General features: G+C 41.0%; 3 protein-coding genes across 5 annotated transcripts; 2 read left to right on the plus strand and 1 right to left on the minus strand.

Moving 5' to 3' along the window:
- The first annotated feature begins 245 nt into the window (after window positions 1-245).
- On the plus strand, window positions 246-754 carry LOC120284407. The gene has a single exon (XM_039292000.2). It carries the CDS (start codon window positions 412-414, stop codon window positions 571-573), a length of 162 nt encoding a protein of 53 aa, XP_039147934.1. The 5' UTR covers window positions 246-411; the 3' UTR covers window positions 574-754.
- Window positions 755-1,727: 973 nt separating this feature from the next.
- On the minus strand, window positions 1,728-6,666 carry LOC27206616. Of its 2 annotated transcripts, XM_039291998.2 has the most exons (3): window positions 6,562-6,665; window positions 6,091-6,465; window positions 1,728-2,257 (listed from the first exon to the last, which is right to left on the minus strand). In XM_039291998.2, exon 3 carries the CDS (start codon window positions 2,233-2,235, stop codon window positions 2,017-2,019), a length of 219 nt encoding a protein of 72 aa, XP_039147932.1. In that variant the 5' UTR covers window positions 2,236-2,257; window positions 6,091-6,465; window positions 6,562-6,665; the 3' UTR covers window positions 1,728-2,016. The 2 variants fall into 2 exon arrangements, with proteins under 2 accessions (XP_039147932.1, XP_039147933.1); XM_039291999.2 differs by lacking the exon at window positions 6,091-6,465 and having other exon boundaries at window positions 6,562-6,666.
- Window positions 6,667-7,061: 395 nt separating this feature from the next.
- Window positions 7,062-8,205, plus strand: LOC6734520. 2 transcript variants are annotated; one of them, XM_039291838.2, is made up of 3 exons: window positions 7,062-7,139; window positions 7,203-7,388; window positions 7,446-8,205. In XM_039291838.2, exons 2-3 carry the CDS (start codon window positions 7,227-7,229, stop codon window positions 7,917-7,919), a joined length of 636 nt encoding a protein of 211 aa, XP_039147772.1. In that variant the 5' UTR covers window positions 7,062-7,139; window positions 7,203-7,226; the 3' UTR covers window positions 7,920-8,205. The 2 variants fall into 2 exon arrangements, with proteins under 2 accessions (XP_039147772.1, XP_002081529.1); XM_002081493.4 differs by having other exon boundaries at window positions 7,081-7,388.
- Window positions 8,206-17,115: the final 8,910 nt, after the last annotated feature.

The following is a 17,115-nucleotide window of genomic DNA, read 5'->3' on the forward strand; positions in this document are numbered from 1 at the left end:
TTCATATTAACCTATTGTTCGCAATTCAATATATTTTCATGAATACACGGATGTGGTTTGTATGGAAATTTGATTCGCCCATTGTAAATTTTAGAATATTGAATTTGCACTGAATTAACAATATATGTTCTCGTATTACGTGGCTGCCAAACTTTGCTGATAAGTACTATATATTTATTATTTAATGATTTTTAATGAATCCACATACTGAGCGCAATATTCGCCTAAAATAAGAAATTCCCATGTATCACTGTTAAGGTTATCATCAAGTGGGGCTAAATTCCCCTAAAATAAAAAATTCCCATGTTTCAATAATAAGGTCATCATCAAGTGGGGCATCACTTAAGTACATCTAAAATCGCGTATAAATAGGCTTGGTAATCCAGCAACTGAGATCAGTTGATTTCAAACATGAAAAGTCTTCAGTTTTCTCTGTTTCTAGTCATATATATGACTTTAATGGGAGTTCTTCTGGGCGAGGCAAGGATTTGCTGGCCACCACCGCCATTCGAAGACTATTCAGAAAATTGGAATTATCCAAATAATAAGTGTAATAACCCTTATGTAATTTGAATCCAATAATACAATAAAACTGTTATTGTATCAAAACTCTTAGCATAACTGAATTTTATAATTTCTAGAATGTTGTGAATCCTTTTTTGTGAGTCCTAGACAAGCACAATTTATAGGAGCCACTGTCAGCCAACAAGGCCACCCATCCACATCCTTTTCTCCACCGCGGCTTGCTGGAGTGACAAAGAAGATGTATTAAAGTGGTTTTTAATCATTTTCCGCTGTTTTTTTTAGTCTGTCTATGTGTGTGAGTGTGTGCATGGAAAATGAATTAAAGGACGCCTTTCAGGACATAAGCCCTGCGCGAAGCGTCGGCGAGAGTTTATTAAAAAGGAGACGAACGAGCGCCTAAAATAAATTTATGTATGGCAAAAAAGTATGAAAAATGCGTTGCCTAGCTGATAAAGCCGTTTTGTTTGCCCACCCAGTCTCGGCTAATGCAGATTTATGATTTTAATAACAGGTTGCACACATGAGCTCACATTTGCTTCATCCAAGCCTCAAAGTGTTGAGCATATTAGAAAATTGTTTTCCCTTGAATTTTATTTAAAGCGTTTGGCTAGGCTGTATTTTTATTTCCCGCGACATTGTGTAATTATACAAATGCTTTTATTTTACGGACCTGCGGCTTGCAGTTATTAGCCGAAAGGCAGAAGGTAGCATTCTCCTCGTAAACATCATCGTCACAGCAAACTGCAATCTCGATTTGCCAACTTTGCAGACTCTTGCCGCAGCAACAAACATTTTCAATTTCCCAGCGACGCCAGGTGTGCGCCACTGTGGGCGGAAAATTCAGGGGGCGGCGGTGGGTTCAAAGCTCGGGAGCAGCGCCGCGAGCATTCCAAACCGAAACAAGGTGATGTGGCCAGGATGACGACGGTGCTGGAAATGTGGCTCACAGCTACCGCTGATGAGGAAATTGTTTCGAAAATCACCGGGAAAGTGCAATACGCTTGGAAATCAGGGTTGTGGGTGCTAAGAGGTTTTTGGACTGAGGAACTTAAAGGGTGCTTGAGCCTAAAGTTAAACCATTTGTGGTACTTAGTATATGCATAATAATAATACCTCTCTGTCTGTGGCACTCTTACATACGTTGAATAGAGTGCGATGTTTGATTAAATACAGCTTTCTGTCGGCTTAACAATAAAAACACATAAAATTCAAAGGACATTTTATTAAACATTTAAAAAATGTGCTAAAATGTGCTTGTTAGTCAAACTACAAACTTTTCATTCAGCCCTCGTTTAAACGCGACTGGCATTAAGCTCATTTGGGGAAGTGGAAGCAGGAACACACCTGCCCAGGTAATGCAAATTTGCTGTTACTGCCACGCAGCACGATCGCTGTCATCTTGCACAGCCACATCATCATCATCATCATCATCAAGGTCGTCGGGCAGAGGAGTAGGATGAGGCCGTCGAGGAATCGATGCCATTTGGACCATCAGAGTTGCTTTTCGAGGAGCTGCAAGGTGTCCAAAGGCAGAGTTTGCAGGACGCCCAGGTAGCTCAGGAAGTCCTTGTACTCGAACACCTGGTCAGGTGAATCGGGCTTCGGTTCGTGGTACGGTGCCAAATCGTGACAGATGAACTGACGTGGTGGCACCAGTGTCACGTCAAAGATCTCATAAATCTCCCGGTACCATCTCGCTCCGTCGTCCATGTCCACCGCTATCTGGTCGAAGCTAATGAGGAGGTGAGGCAGATAATTAGAGGGAGCGTCAGATTTATGCACTTGGAAAAGTGCATTTCAAGAATTTTATAAAGCCTCATAAATGTTATATTGTTTCCCCCAGTGCGCTGAGATCTTTGAGTTGCGGTTCCATTGGCAATTCATCGGCATTGGCTGTATTATCAATTAATACCATTTTCATTTTGGACACATATAATTTTAGAATTTCTGTGTGTTAATGTTGACTACTGGGCTAGTTAAAGAATTGTAAATTCCCCGTTTGAATGCGAACTGATTTTCTGCCAAGGACAACCGAAATGTCCCGGAATATCCAAGTCAACAGGCGCCAAGAACACAATGCGGTCCATTTGAATAGGGTTGTCACACGCAATTTGCATTCACAGCATATACACCCATGCAATACCGTTGATAATTTAGAACACAGCCTGTCTAATCAGTAGATCCTTCGAATTTCCGCATGTCTTGGGGCTTTCACTTTTACGAATCCTTCGAGCGGCCAATTAGAAGCACAATACTCCCCAAATTATGCGATACACCGCGACAAATTCAATTTGCCACAGCCGCCCATCTGCCATCCCGCTCCCTCCCACGCAGCGAGACACGTGACCAGAGCACCAGCGGTGAGAGCGGGACAGAGATGGCGAATGGGACACGTTGGAAGTTGTGCTGAAAAATCCCAGGAGAAATTAGTTTGATTTATGTTGAGTTTCCGGTGCAAATAAATTGCCAAGTTTAGAGAGAACTTTGGACGCACTGCAGACGCATAATTGATTATGCGAGTGGCGTACATCCAATTGGTGGGCGGGGATGGCGCAGGGGGCGTGGCGCCAGGAAGGCTTGGGGGTGGACAGGACGAAGGTCGACAGGAGAGCGGTGATGACTGTACATTGTTAATAGTGAGTGGGCGAGGGGCTTATTACTAAACACAAGCAACTCGTCAATTTGACACCCAATTATTTCGGATTTTTTTTCAGCTCCCCTCTTCAAAAAAGAAAAAACCGCTGGGGCAGAGTTGTCAACTTTCTTTAAGAAAAAAACTTATTTTAACGCGAAAAGTAAAAGAGAATTCAAGTGTGTTCATATAAATTAAATATTTTGTTTAATGTTTACTTATTTATTCAAATTCTTTGCTGTGTAGCCATACATACCTTTTTTTTAAATCTACGTTATTTAAGAAAATGTTTTCCCAAACAAAAATTGAGGTAAGCCCATTTGTACAAATTGGTGTGGCTTTCAAACTATAGTACATATATGTATATATATTTTTACACAACCATCCCTTTTCCAGTTCAGTTATTTAAAAACCTCGTTGACCCACACAACATCGGCAACTATAAATTTGTTATTCATTGAAACATCTGTTAAAAAGAAAAACAGAATGAGTAAATCATCCATGTTTTCTTATCTCCCTTTCTCTCCGCCATTCACTTTTATTGTTACCTGTTTGTTTAATAAACTTTTGTGCGATGCATTCGGAGCGCAACTAAAGTACTTAAACATTTTTTTTATCGCCGGACTTTGTCAGTTCAAATTGTTGCCCGTTTGCTAAGCGGAGTGAGAGAGATAAAAACAATGCGAGCGAAAGAGAGGGCAGCACTGGGCGCGAAAGAGAGGGACATATGGGGCGGAAAGTTTGTCGCAAGCAAAGTTTTTGTGCGCAAATTGCAGTTTACTCGCTGCTTACTGCAACATCATAACTGCGGGCTACGGAGGCGATGGCATTATGTGGGCGTGGCCGAATGCAAAACTCCCCAGCCGATTCGAGGGTTTATTGCACTTGACTTGGGTCGGCCCGATGAAATGATTCCGAACACTGAGGATTGAGAATTTCGCAGAGCACAAAGCAAAAACTTTTATTTGAGGTCGAGGAATATTTGTATTTATAAAATATTTTTGCAGTGCTAAGTAACAGCTGTGAACCTCATCGATTTTAGACATAACGTGATGGCTAAAGTTGGAGAACGATTAATGTTTCTTTCAGTGTAATAACTATGCGCCGTTGGCTTTGTGCACTGCAAAGTTTGCTTTGACACTTTGACATTGACAATGATGTATGTGCTCGCTTTGTTTGGGTGTGTGAGTGTTAGTCTGGGGGGCGTGTTCTTGGGTGGGCGGGTGCGACTAAGCTCTGTCATTAAATATCGATTTGTTGGCTATGCTCCGCCATTTAATAGCTCCGACTTAAAGTCAAAGATTTCATCTCAGCTCGGAGACTCCACATTGATTGCTGACTTACAGAAATGCGGCGGAGCATATTGTTCAGGTTGTATTTATTGCACTCGGATTTGATGCCTTTCCAATTGCTTTTTGTAGCACACTTTTTCGCAGTTTTATTAGTGCGAAATTTATGGGGGCACTGAAAACGAAAATTGCCAACGAATTTCATTCATTTGTCATGCCCTTTTATGGCCAACCGATGAAATGTTCGAGAACAGCCATAAACAATTTCCAGCGTTTTTCAGCTGTTTACAAACAGCAAAGAAATGGTTTGTGGGCTAAAATGAATTTGCTGTTTGCCTCGTTTGAATTGAGCCATTTTACCGGTTGTGATTTGGCTAAAAGTTCAATGTACATAGATGTGAATAGTGTGGGTGGGGCTAATTTCCGATTTGCACTCACTTCCTCTCGCGGGAAATGCAATCATAATATCGACTAAATTATTCAGGGCTCCTCGAATGTTTGCTAAATTCGTGAATATTGCCCATGAACGCATTTTGGTGGAGTTGGGCCACTCACTTTGCTGCTTACCAGCGGCAATTTTAATTGTTTTATTTTAACATTTAAAACCAATTTATATTTATGAAATTTCGTAAATTGGCAATGTCATAAAACGCACACACTCACGCAGACTTCCCAGGCACTTGTGCCCTCAGGTCGTATTCGCAACATTTCCCATTTAGCGTGACATGCTTTCATGCTTTCCCTTCTCCATTTCCCATTTTCCGCTCACCCACTCCAGAAGACCCGGCATTTCGCATTTCCCATTTCCCAGTTGCCATTTGTGGCCCGCTGCCCTGTTATGTGGTAATTAAAATGACTCTTGGCCCATCTCCGACGCGTTTTTGGACAGCTTTTTACTGCCACTCAGCCGATGCGTCGTATATGCGTAATGTCTGGCTAAATTATTAATTTACTATGGCCCCAAACGAGTGTTGTTAATTAATTTGTATGCATATGCCGGAAAATCGAGACTGGGTGGTGCTTGAGCCGGAACGAGTGCCTGATCCGCTTCAATGAATCGCTTCAAATGCTGACCAGCAAATCCCATTACCATTGAGTGGATGACGATGGTTGTGGTTTATTAATTGATACGAAACAATTATGGCTAGGTAGGTGAGAAGTTGGTCTGAAATGATCTGCGGATGGTTTTTATCTTTTCGGTTTATTTCGACTTCACTGCGGACGGCATTCCACATAGTGACGAAGAGCACCAAGTAGATGACTCTCTTCCTCTCTATTAGGTTTATTACAATCCCACTCCTTCGAAACCAATATTTTCACCATTCTGAATGCAAGGTGCACACTAAGCTGTACTGCGGTTAGTCTGTACGCTTTTGCCTTCGCTGGATTGTTTGCACTGCGGCAACGAGGCGTGTGATTAATTTTAGCCGGAATAGCCAACAAAAACCCTTTCATTCCGCTCCTTTGTCACAATAAAATTGGGGAGAAGGGTTGGGCAAACAAGAGCATATAATAAAAACAGTAAACATTTAATTGCCTGACAAATATTTGCCCTTCGCCTCAGCACCAAAAAGGGGGTTTAGGGCCAAGTTTCGAGAGCTCGACAAATAGGCGCTGATGAAAAACTTTAATAGTAAAACTTACCCTACCGGCTTATGCTCTCATTTCTCCTTCTCCTTCTTCTTCTGCCATTTCTACGTCTTTTCCCCCCGACTTTTCTCTTATGCATTATCGGCATACGCTGCTCATATAACTTTGCTCGTCGGCTGGCGTTGAAAGTTTTGCGCAGCTTGACAAAATTTTCAGAGCGATGGTCGCTATATATGCAAAAATCTTAAGCGAAGTATCGATTTTGCCGCCGGCTAAAAATTATTTACAAACGAATGAACTTTTAAAGGAGCCAACTCCAATTGAGTGGGTTGTCTGCGGTTCAGTTTTGTTTGTCTGCCAGCTCGAGAGTCCTTTGCCAATGCCCGGAAGCCCCACTACAAAGGACATCGCATGGCGGGTGAATTCTCCCTAACAAAATAAAAAAGACACAATATTTGGTAGTATTTGATGAACTATTAAAAAAAAAGGTTGAAAAATTTCTGTATGAAATACAAATTTTCATACCGGGTTTCACAATTATATATAATATTATATATAATATACAAAACAATATTTGATCGTGTCTTATCGATAAAATGAGTACTGCGCTATCGATAGGTCACGATCAGTGAGTTTGTGCACACGATAGTGAGAGTCTAGAGATATTTAGAGATGACAATGTGGCCAGATCAGATAATTTATTGGTAATATCTAGCTAAATCCGAGACATTAAATAAATTTAAAATTGTTTCGGTTCACTAAAAATATTTGTAATAATAAAAATAAAATTAGTGAAATAAAACAAAAAAAAAATTTACCAATATATGTATCACTGCAATTAATAAGTACACATCTTAGAAATCTTATAAATAATACTCGTACTTATGCTATTATTGAACATGGCTATATTTAAGCGTCACGAAAATCACACAGGCGCACTGTGGCGTTTTAGCTTTTTTAAAGCTTTCTTCGCCCTGCGTTAGACAGCTTTTTTTCTGTACAGCTAGAAACAGCTTTTTTGCTGCCAGCAAACTGGCAACACTGGCGGCAGGCGTCACTACTCGCATTGTTATTGTCATCACTATTGCATTGACTTTGTTGCTGTACGTCGTGTTTTAATTAATTTCCATTGCGCTTTTTGTCGAATTATGAAAATTTACAAGCAGAAACTGCGCGATGTGTGGCTGCAAATGGAGGAGTTTCGTGCGTGGCTGCGGCGGGATCCGGACGACTCCTACCGGGCGCACTGCCGCTTCTGCAAATGCTGCGTAAACACCAAAATAAGTGATCTGCGTGCACATGCGTCAACCAAGAAGCATATGAAGCACTTAAATCTCAAACAGCAACAAACAGTGAGTGTGCACAGCCAGTCATGAATACCGCCTAATTTGGATCCATCACCTTTCCAGAAAACCGCGGACGACAGCCCCTTAAACAGGTCATCCGCCGGCAGCTCCAGCACCACTCCCTACAAGGTCAAGGTGAAGTCGCAGCCAAAAACTGCCCCGGTGAAAAAGGAAAAAATCAGTGCATCGGATCAGTCCGTCGACTACGAGGAAATCATCGAGAATCTGGCACTTTACGAACCAGAGCAGGTCATGTTCTCCTCGTGCTCCCTGACCGGCGGCGGCGAGCAGAGGCTGGAGGATGACGTTGAAGGCGAGGGCGAGATGTCCACCATCAGCATCATGGACGAGGAGATGGTCAACAAGGCAGTGGCCAATGCGCTGCGAACCCAGAAGGACAGCGCCCAGATCTTCGGCGACTTTGTGGCCGACCGGCTACGACAGTTGAACACCGACGCCTCCGAGTTTGCCAAGGACAAGATAATGAAGGTTATTCTGGAGGCGGCGTCCATCGATCGAGCTCCCACTTATAATTAAAGTAAACCCAAAATATTAGTTTTTAGTATTGACTATAGTTTGAATAAAGCATGAACTGTACAATTAAGATTAATTAATAGGCAACTTTTTGCTAACCTGGTATGCGAAATTTCGAAATTTGTAAAAAAAAAAAATGGAAATTATTTCATTATGTACTACATTTTTATTATTACTTTTAAACACCTTAATTTTGTATTGTTATTAAATATTTGTAAAAAGATATATGCTGAATCAACTGCACTTTAAATATATAGTTTTTCATTTCGAATAAACATTTATTTCAAAACTTCCCGCTTTCAGAAAGTTCTATACAAAAAATGTAATAAATTATTTTGGTCTAAGACTACCTGTTCAATTAAGGACATAGGCATTTTTTTTTCTGAAAGACTGAGATTATTAATTATAATTTTCAAAAAAATGTTGCGTGCATTTTTTTCGAAATTCATATCTTGTATTTAACATAAAATATTTTGAAGGAAACTAAAGCAGGGGAAAAAGGGGGCACGCAGATAAATTGCTAAAACTTTTGCTCGGCAAGTTCATTGGCCATGCATTAGTTATTTAACAATTCAGCATTTTACCCTTTACGCTTTAAGCATTAATCTCGCTGGCATTCAGCTTTTAGCCCATTTTTTTTTGTTGCGGATCAAAGTTTCACTAGAAAGTAATTTAAACTTTTGCTTTTACCCGGCGAGTGGATGGTTAGATTTTTACATTTTCCATTCAGCTCGAACTGAGGCGTTCGTTCCACTCAATAAACGCCAGACGCAAATTTTGTTTAACACTTTTTGCCTATTGGCATTGTAAAATGGGAATAAAATGCGAAGAAGACGATCTAGAAGTGGGTATGGGGTTCGATTGTCTTTTGCATAAGCCGCTTAGGTGCTTACTTTGATTTCTGTGTTTTCCCGATTTTCCCTCAATTGGAGAACTTTATGTGCCGGGCTGTAAACTGAAGTTTTATTTGATGTAAGTAAGTAATGGCAATGGCAATGTCAATGGCAGCATGCCAATGGAAATCTGCTTACAATTTTTATGCCAGACCATTCCAAATTTGATTGCCAGCCAACCCCATTGGCTCGGTTAGCCCTTCTTGTTCAATAATTAAACGACTTCACCTGGTGGACGCCAGCCAAAGGTAACAGGCATGGACATAAATCAGGCTGCCATAACTTCCTGCAAATATCGAAAGTCCATTAACAGGGAAACATTTTGGGTTCTGGCTTGAATGGCTATTCGGTGTACTTAGAAAAATGCTTAGTCTAATTCGATAATAACTCTTTTTCAAAAGCAATAATAGTATTTTTTATATCTTCGATTCTGGAGCAGTTGTTTTGAACTTAATTTTAGTAATTTTGTGATTAAATTAAATATGCTTCTAATAATAATATTTTAATATACTTATATGTTTAAAGTATATGTATTTGTATGTTGCAAATCCCTTTAACCAAATTTCAATCTATTTCAATAATTTTGAAACAGTTCAATACACATGTTGAATGTACAATGTGACTTGGATCTCTAAACATTCCGTTCCTCTATATGATCTCCATTTGTTACTGTGCTTTTAGCACGCTAGCATTTTCTAGTTTTTGTTTGTGGCACCTGATAGTGGTGGGTGGGTCGGCTGGTGCGTTGAGGTGCACATCCGGTCTGCATCTGATAAATGCCTTCGAAAAACAGGTTTAATTAAAATACACACCCATTCGGCGCTTAGACGTCAATGAATGGTCCGTCGATGGGCTTGTTGATTTTCCAGCACAATCGAGGCGTAAGCATAACACATACAAATGCGCCAGCACCACTCCCTCAATTTGCCCACCCCCTCGAGTAGTTTTCCCATTGACAGTGTTTGTTTACTTTGACATGTTGCTCAAATTGCAGATGTGTGTGTGGGTGTGTGTGCGAGTGCTTGTATTTGCCAGCCTTTATTTGTGTTTGTATTTGCCAAAGGATATTATCAATGCTCTGAGTTTCGGTGGCAGCTTAGTCAATCGATCAAATTAGTAAATTGTAATATTGCAACAAAACGAAGGCAATTTTAACTTAGAGTTAATGAATTAGTACCAAGTTAAGGTAAATTCATGTTAGCACCAGAAGTGAACTTGTTCCCAAGGCACTCAAAATAATTAGCAATTGGAACTTGTAAATGCTGCTTATTTAACCTATATCAATTTCCTGAAATTGTCCTGTCTATGCAAAGGTAGAGGTACACAGGATTTGATTGCTTCTATCTGCTTTTTATACCTTAATTTAGCTATATACTTAGAGCCATATCGATTGCCAAGTATTTCCCTTTAATTAGCCATCTTCCAATCTGTATACATTTCGACTGCTGCCTTCAGCCTTCAAAGCATAAGTCCCCCAATGACAAAGTAGGAATCCATCATCATTTACTTGTATCCTCTCTCCAGGGTCAAAAAACGTAAGGGACTCGTGTGTCTCGGGATTGGAGTGTTTAACGTACAGTTGTCGCCAGGTTCGACATGCTCCAGTTTACTTTTATGCCACATCAGCCATCCTGGGCCCGTGGGTCGGGCCTCGCAGATTAACAGATTATGATCTGACAGGAGTTGAAATGTTGTTAGAAACTTCATTAGCAACATGTGTGTCCTGGATGTGAGAGGGATGTGCGTCGATTCTTGTTGCGCTTCGGTGCGCAATTAAAGCAATAAAAGTGTGGACGACTGCACACTGAATGGGCATGGACATGGACATGGCCGGCTTCAGCTCATCCAATGCTCGGCACCAATTCAGAATGCCGCCCATGTTCCTCCATCCTCCTGCCCCTTGCTAAAATCCCCACAAGTTCAGGAACTCAAAAAAATAAAAAGGAAATTGTCGAGTGGATACAGGGCAAAAATAATTGAGAATGGAATTTTGCGTTGCACGCATACTCTGATATGGGCGATTTTATGCCCTAGAATATATGTGTCTATATAGAATAAACATGTGTTATTTTTATTATAGTTAATTAATTTAAAATATATGTTTGTAGAGATAATACCATATTAGAGATATCTTCAATTGAAGTTCTTTAAAGGGCATTGAAAGTACTTTCATCGTTGCATCCCCTTCAAGTTTTCCGTTTTAATACCCATTCGAATTTGTTGGGCTTATTTCAGTTGTTGTTGTGGCAACTGTAGGCCACTGAGATTGAGCCACGCCCCCCTCCCCCGTCCAGCATCAACCGTCAGCCGCCCACTCGCTAATCCCCACTTTGGACGGCCGAAAGCCTATTTGGAACTTTATTTAATGCAATTCTCGTTCAAATATATATACGTGTTTACTTAATGGATAGCGTATTTGGTAGATTTCGGCCAACTGGACCACCATAATGGGAATTAGAAATTAATTTCTGACCGTTTGGCGAGAACAAACAGAAACAATGATGCGGGAGCGTCCAGAGAGTGGAAATCAACCAATGCATGGCCAACCCCGTTCATTTTCATAGCCGCCGCACTGCACTTTATTAAATGCACTCGCACAGAACAGAATGGTTGGTATTATATGCACATATACTCGTTAAATGCCGAAGCGACAAAAAGAGAGAGGCAGATACCGGCGAAACAGAGACAGACAGATAGATGGACGGAAACCAACTGCGGTCACACTGTAAATTAAATATAAAATGTCCTGCGGACTGTCGCTCTTTATGCCATGCGGCTGGCCAACAACGATGTCGACATCGGTCAGCATTGCAGACCGGGGCCAGAAGTTTTCATTTCTCCACATTTTCGAAATGCTTTTCCCAATTCGTTGGCGATGGTAGGGGAGGGGATCACTGAGGTGGATGGTGGGGTCAGAGGCCAGGGGCAACTAAAATGCAAAACAAAGGGAAAAGTTGACAACGAAACCAGAAAAAAATTAAAAACCCGAAACAAAACTTTAAGCATGCGGATGCAACCGTTGGGCAGGAAAGTCCTGATGAAAGGATATTCTGACGCACACACAAGTCGACTCACTTCGCCCATCAACAATTTCAAGTGCACTCCTGTTTTGTTCTGCTCTTTGCCCCCCATGTTGTAGTACATTGCATAGAAAAAACAACAACGACTGCTGGAGCAATGGCAAAAAAATTGCACACAAATGATGTCCAGGCGACCAATTAAACTAATCGGATTAAATTAAATTATTACGGAAGACTATTCTTGGTTTCCTGTGATTGCGACCAGTATTTGAATTCAATTTAGACAACAACGTTATTTTTTATTTAAATGCAATTAGATGAAATCAAACGGTTTACCATCCATTAGGCAATTTAGCTAATAAAATCGAAAAGTCACAAAATATGATTGTGTAATATGTGATTATATTACATTAGGGATTATGGTTAAACTAAAGGTGAATTATTTAATTATTATTACTTCAGCTAAGCTTGCTTATTAAAATAATTTGTTTGTTAGTCGAAAGTTTCAACTATTAAAACATTTTTGTTTGTTGTTTACAAGTTAGTTTTTTAAAGCGATCAATTCTCAGCTCCAAAATGCATGTAACCATTTTGCGTGGTGTGCGACGGGGAATTCGCTGGCTGCTTTTTGATGAAAATAATTGTAACATACTTTTAGGAACCAGCCGTCGCAGAGGCCATGGTCACGTTGCAACGTTGGCCAACTAGACAACGTAGCGTATACGTATTCCGTGCTCACAGCCACGTTATCGTTGCGAGCCCGGCTCTTGAGACGCCTTCCGCTCGACTGCATAGCATTTGAATTTCAAATATAATTTGCTTTATTATATGCACTCACTCGTCACAAATTGGCCGGCACAACAATAAAACGTGCTGGGAGCAGGTCGGGGCATAAAGCGAAATGGAATGCGTCTGGGGGAAAGTGCAGGAGTCGGATTTGATTGCAAGTTCCATGGCGTAGAAAGTAAAATGGCAAGTCACATATTAATATGCAGACGCCGTTAGCCGAGTCTCAACTTGGCCGTAAATCACCTGAGAAGCCGCAGGAACTCAGGACTCAGGACTCAGGACTACAGGACTGCTCGGTAGCTCACAAGCGTAGAGCTCGGAACCACAGCTACGCAACAGCTGTTAATTTGCTACCAACTTCTCGTTTTGGCCGACGGACCGCAGCAAAAGTTCAAGTCAAAATGAAGATTTATTTGTCTGGCAAGCGGATGTAGTCGAGTCTCCATGATCACGTGTCTCATTGCAATTTCCGCAGTCGGATATTTGCCCAGTGCGAGTCAGCCAAGGAGTGGGTGCGGAGTCTCGGGTCCGAGCCAACTTTGCTACTAATTTGTTGCACAAACTTCCCCCTCATCCCATTTCCATTGCCATTGCCTTTCCCATTCCTATTTCCATTCCCATTCTATGTTCCCTTCACATTGGCAGATGCCCGAGTGCCAAGACTCGATTTTAATGGCACTTGAACTATGGTCTAAAAGCCTCAAACACCGAACCCTATTTTTTGTAGGAGTGCATGATATGTGGGCAAATAGAGATGAGCTTGAGCAAGCACTTGCATTTGGTTGTCTAAGTAAAGATAATACATCTTAAACCAAACTGATTTTCAAATTAAGTATGAACATATTTATATTAGTATGATATAATATTATTATTTAGCTGTAATCATTTGTATATTTCCATAATTCTAGTAAGACATACTAAATTCCCCTCAGGACCAATTTCTTTATAGCTTATGTTTTTGTCGGCCAGCCCTAGTTTCGCAATTTATGATATCTACGAGTATCCCTGTCCATTTGGCCGTCACCCACTCCATTGGGCCGATTCGCTCGTGCTTCATCATTCACATGTCTGTCTGGCGGCTTATGTTTTGTGTTAATGAACAAGTTCAGGGCTGCAACCGGAGTTGTCTAGCATCTGTCTGTTGGTGCGACTACGGACAACGGACAACGTTCTCCGCACAACGGACAAGGGACTCCGGTTCGGCAGGGTCGTGTCTATTACGTACTAAATTATTGTGTGTCCATGTCCGGTCTGGCCATCTCTTTCGCCCCATATATAGATACACATATACCCCTCTCCATTCGGCTGGCTGTCAATTTGAGGATTCGGACGGATGGACGGACGGACGAACGGACAATTCGTAGGCGACTTTTGACAGTCGTTGGCTCTGTTTGTCTGGCTGGCAAAAGTACGTGAGTGGTTCGTTTTAATTACGAATGACGGCGTACGAATTGAGTGTTGTCTTCTGCATTTTTAAAGGCCTCCAGAGTCAAAAGTTGAGAGTAAAACGAGAGCTCACTGCAAATGCTTACCCCTAAATGCAGTCATAAATCTGTTTGCTTATCTGCTCAACGAGCTGAGTTGCGGGTTCCTCGCAATTTACGTCCCGGTTTTCCACGTCAGTTCCCTAACGATTCTTGTTAGAATTGTGGGATTCTGGAGTCCTGAAAGGCACTTTAAGCTAGAAATATATTGTATGTAAAAAGTTGTTTGCTAAGATGTTACAAATTTTAGTACATAGCACATAAATTGTACTTTATTCTTTAAAATTTTTAATTTAATTCATATTTTTTGGTTATTACCACCATTATTACATCCTCTTTGAGCAAAGGATTCGAAATTTAATGAACTTTTGGATGAATTTCTCCGTTTTTTTTTTACACACGGTTGGCTGCTCATAAAAGAGCTGCACAAAGGGAAAAGAAAATTTGCGAGGCTCATTTGCGGGAGATATTCTTCAAGGGCAATACTTATATACACATGTATGGGAAAATACATTTTCTTACGTTTATTTTGATGTGTGGCGGCAAAAGGGCGTGAAATACGCCCCAAAAAGGGAGACCGGAAGAGAGGGGTAAGAAGCAGAGGCGGGGAAGGGATGAGCACTTTGCATAAAGTGTCATGCGTGAGCCAAAAAAAGGATCCGGCAAAGGTTTTATGTCAAATTGAAAGACAGGCCCAAAAAGCTCGGCTCGATTTCAATGCCAAAAAGCAACTAAAACTTGCGACACTCACACGTACACACACATTGTTACGCCCACGCACACACACACACGCATTCCCTTACGCATTTTGCATAAATTATGCGGTTGTCTGTGGTGTTGGGCAGAGCCCAAAATGCATGTTGTCGGTTTACACTGTGGAAAATAATGAGCAAGTTCAGCTAGAAATATGATTATATTTAAAATGCTATACAAATTCAGTATTAATTCATTAACGTAGTATAATAATGTAAGAATCTGCATTAAAATTAAAATTTCCTTCAGTAACATGATGATTTGTAAGCCCAATGCTGAGGTTGCCACTTTAACAGAATAAATAACAACAATTTTTTCCCAGTGCAATCCAACTCGTCCTGGATCGTCATGGCAACAGGAATCAGGCTCTAAATAATTTAGCAACCGGAGCGGACAATAAAATTTCGAGCCCAAATGTCATACGCATGCATTTGCATATGATTTAGCCGGCGCTGGGTGAACAGTATCCGTATCCGAATCGGATTCGGAATCAGAATCACAGAATCAGGAGCAGATGCAGGATCAGGAGCGGGCGGGAAAACGGCTATCAGTGAACGGGAATGCAACTGCAGTGGTAAACACACAATGCGCCTCCGCCCCGAAAATCCTACTGTGAAATTTAATGCCAGCGGCAAATCATCATCGTCCCTGTGTGTGCATGTGTTCGGCTGCGAGGATACATTTATGGCATAATTTGTAAATGTTCAGGAGACAAACGCACAGTGCAACATGGGCCTAAAGTGCTTTGTATGCAACTGTGTGGGCAATTTGTATGGTACATTGCATTGCCAACTTTTGGGGCTGCGGCAGTTCGTTTGTAATTTGTTTAGAAATTATATTTGATGATTTGCAAATTTGTTTGTTAGATGCACTCGCAATACGAGTCACAATGGGCTGGAGTCCTTTGATTGCCGAGCACTTTAACCTGCGGAGTGTTCGTTAGCCCGGCCAACAGATGGCGCTATTCACCCGAAGCAGACAATGGCAGCCAAAAGGAAAATTGCATGCAAATGGTGAAATATAATGCAATTATTGCGCTTGTGTATGTTCGTGTGTGTTTGTGCTTGTGGTCGTGTTGATCCCTTTAAACAATAAACTATTGGTAGGCCTGGTAACTGCGTCGTCAGTGAGCAAAAACGATTTACGTTAATTGTTAAATTGATATCCGGAATAAAAGCGATTATATGCATGTGTCTTAAAGCCTTCCCCATACAAGTGCACAGTATGAAAATATTTGCTTAATTTTATTCAATTGTTTATAGCTTTAATATTTTCTTATATTGAAAATATTATAAAATGTCATACATACTTATTTAATAAACAGAACGTTTTGGTAAGCAGCTAAAAATAAATGGTTTTTATTTTTAAGGTATAGGAAATAGCTATAACAAATATGAGTGAATACGAATGATTAAAACCACATTCTCAAAGAGAATGCAGTTAATTAAATATGTTGCCACCATATCAATGAATACAACTCATCACAATCCAGACCAAAACCATTTGTATCCCAGTTATTTATCTCAAAGAAAACCAACACCATTAATGCAAAACACAACGATCTATGCACTCATATACAACACACAAGCAGACAGTCTGTATATAAGGTCAGAACTGTATGGAAAACTCCCCTTTGACTCGTTTTCCACCGGCATCCATATTACGAAAAATTCCAGAGTGTCTGCATATTTGATACTTTGATCAATTCAGATGGTCGGCGAGGATGAGGGGCTGATTTGGACAAGCAAGAAAAGTGTAAGCGACGATGCCAATCAGTTGGTCCCGTCGTCCTGCCACCCAGTCCTTTGGTCATGCTAATGTCCAGGACATAAGCGTTATTATGTGGCTGTCTCCTTGCCCAACCGAAATCTTGTCCAGTTTCGCATGCAGCAATCTAATCATCATCAGGAGCACCATCCGCATACCCATGCCCACATCCAGTGCAACATATTGACCAGCACTTGTTTGCTTTTCTTTTTTTATTATTGCTGTGGACCAACCCTTCGTGCCATCTATACGTCCAATCTTTGGCTGGTGGTCCACCCATCTGGGGATAAATTTATGCACATTATTTGTCCTGTTTGGCATGTCGCGTTGATTTTTGCGCAATCCTCTTGCACATTTCCAAATGCCATTTGTATGCAAACTAACTGCGCTTTATGCCTCCATGGTCATCATGCCATTCTCAACTCAATCCTCATGCCAATCCCCCCATACCAGCCGGCATCATGATGATGATTTCGGACTTTAGATGCCAAAG

The sequence above is a fragment of the Drosophila simulans genome, chromosome 2R (assembly GCF_016746395.2).
Source record: "Drosophila simulans strain w501 chromosome 2R, Prin_Dsim_3.1, whole genome shotgun sequence".
Lineage (NCBI taxonomy): Eukaryota > Metazoa > Arthropoda > Insecta > Diptera > Drosophilidae > Drosophila > Drosophila simulans.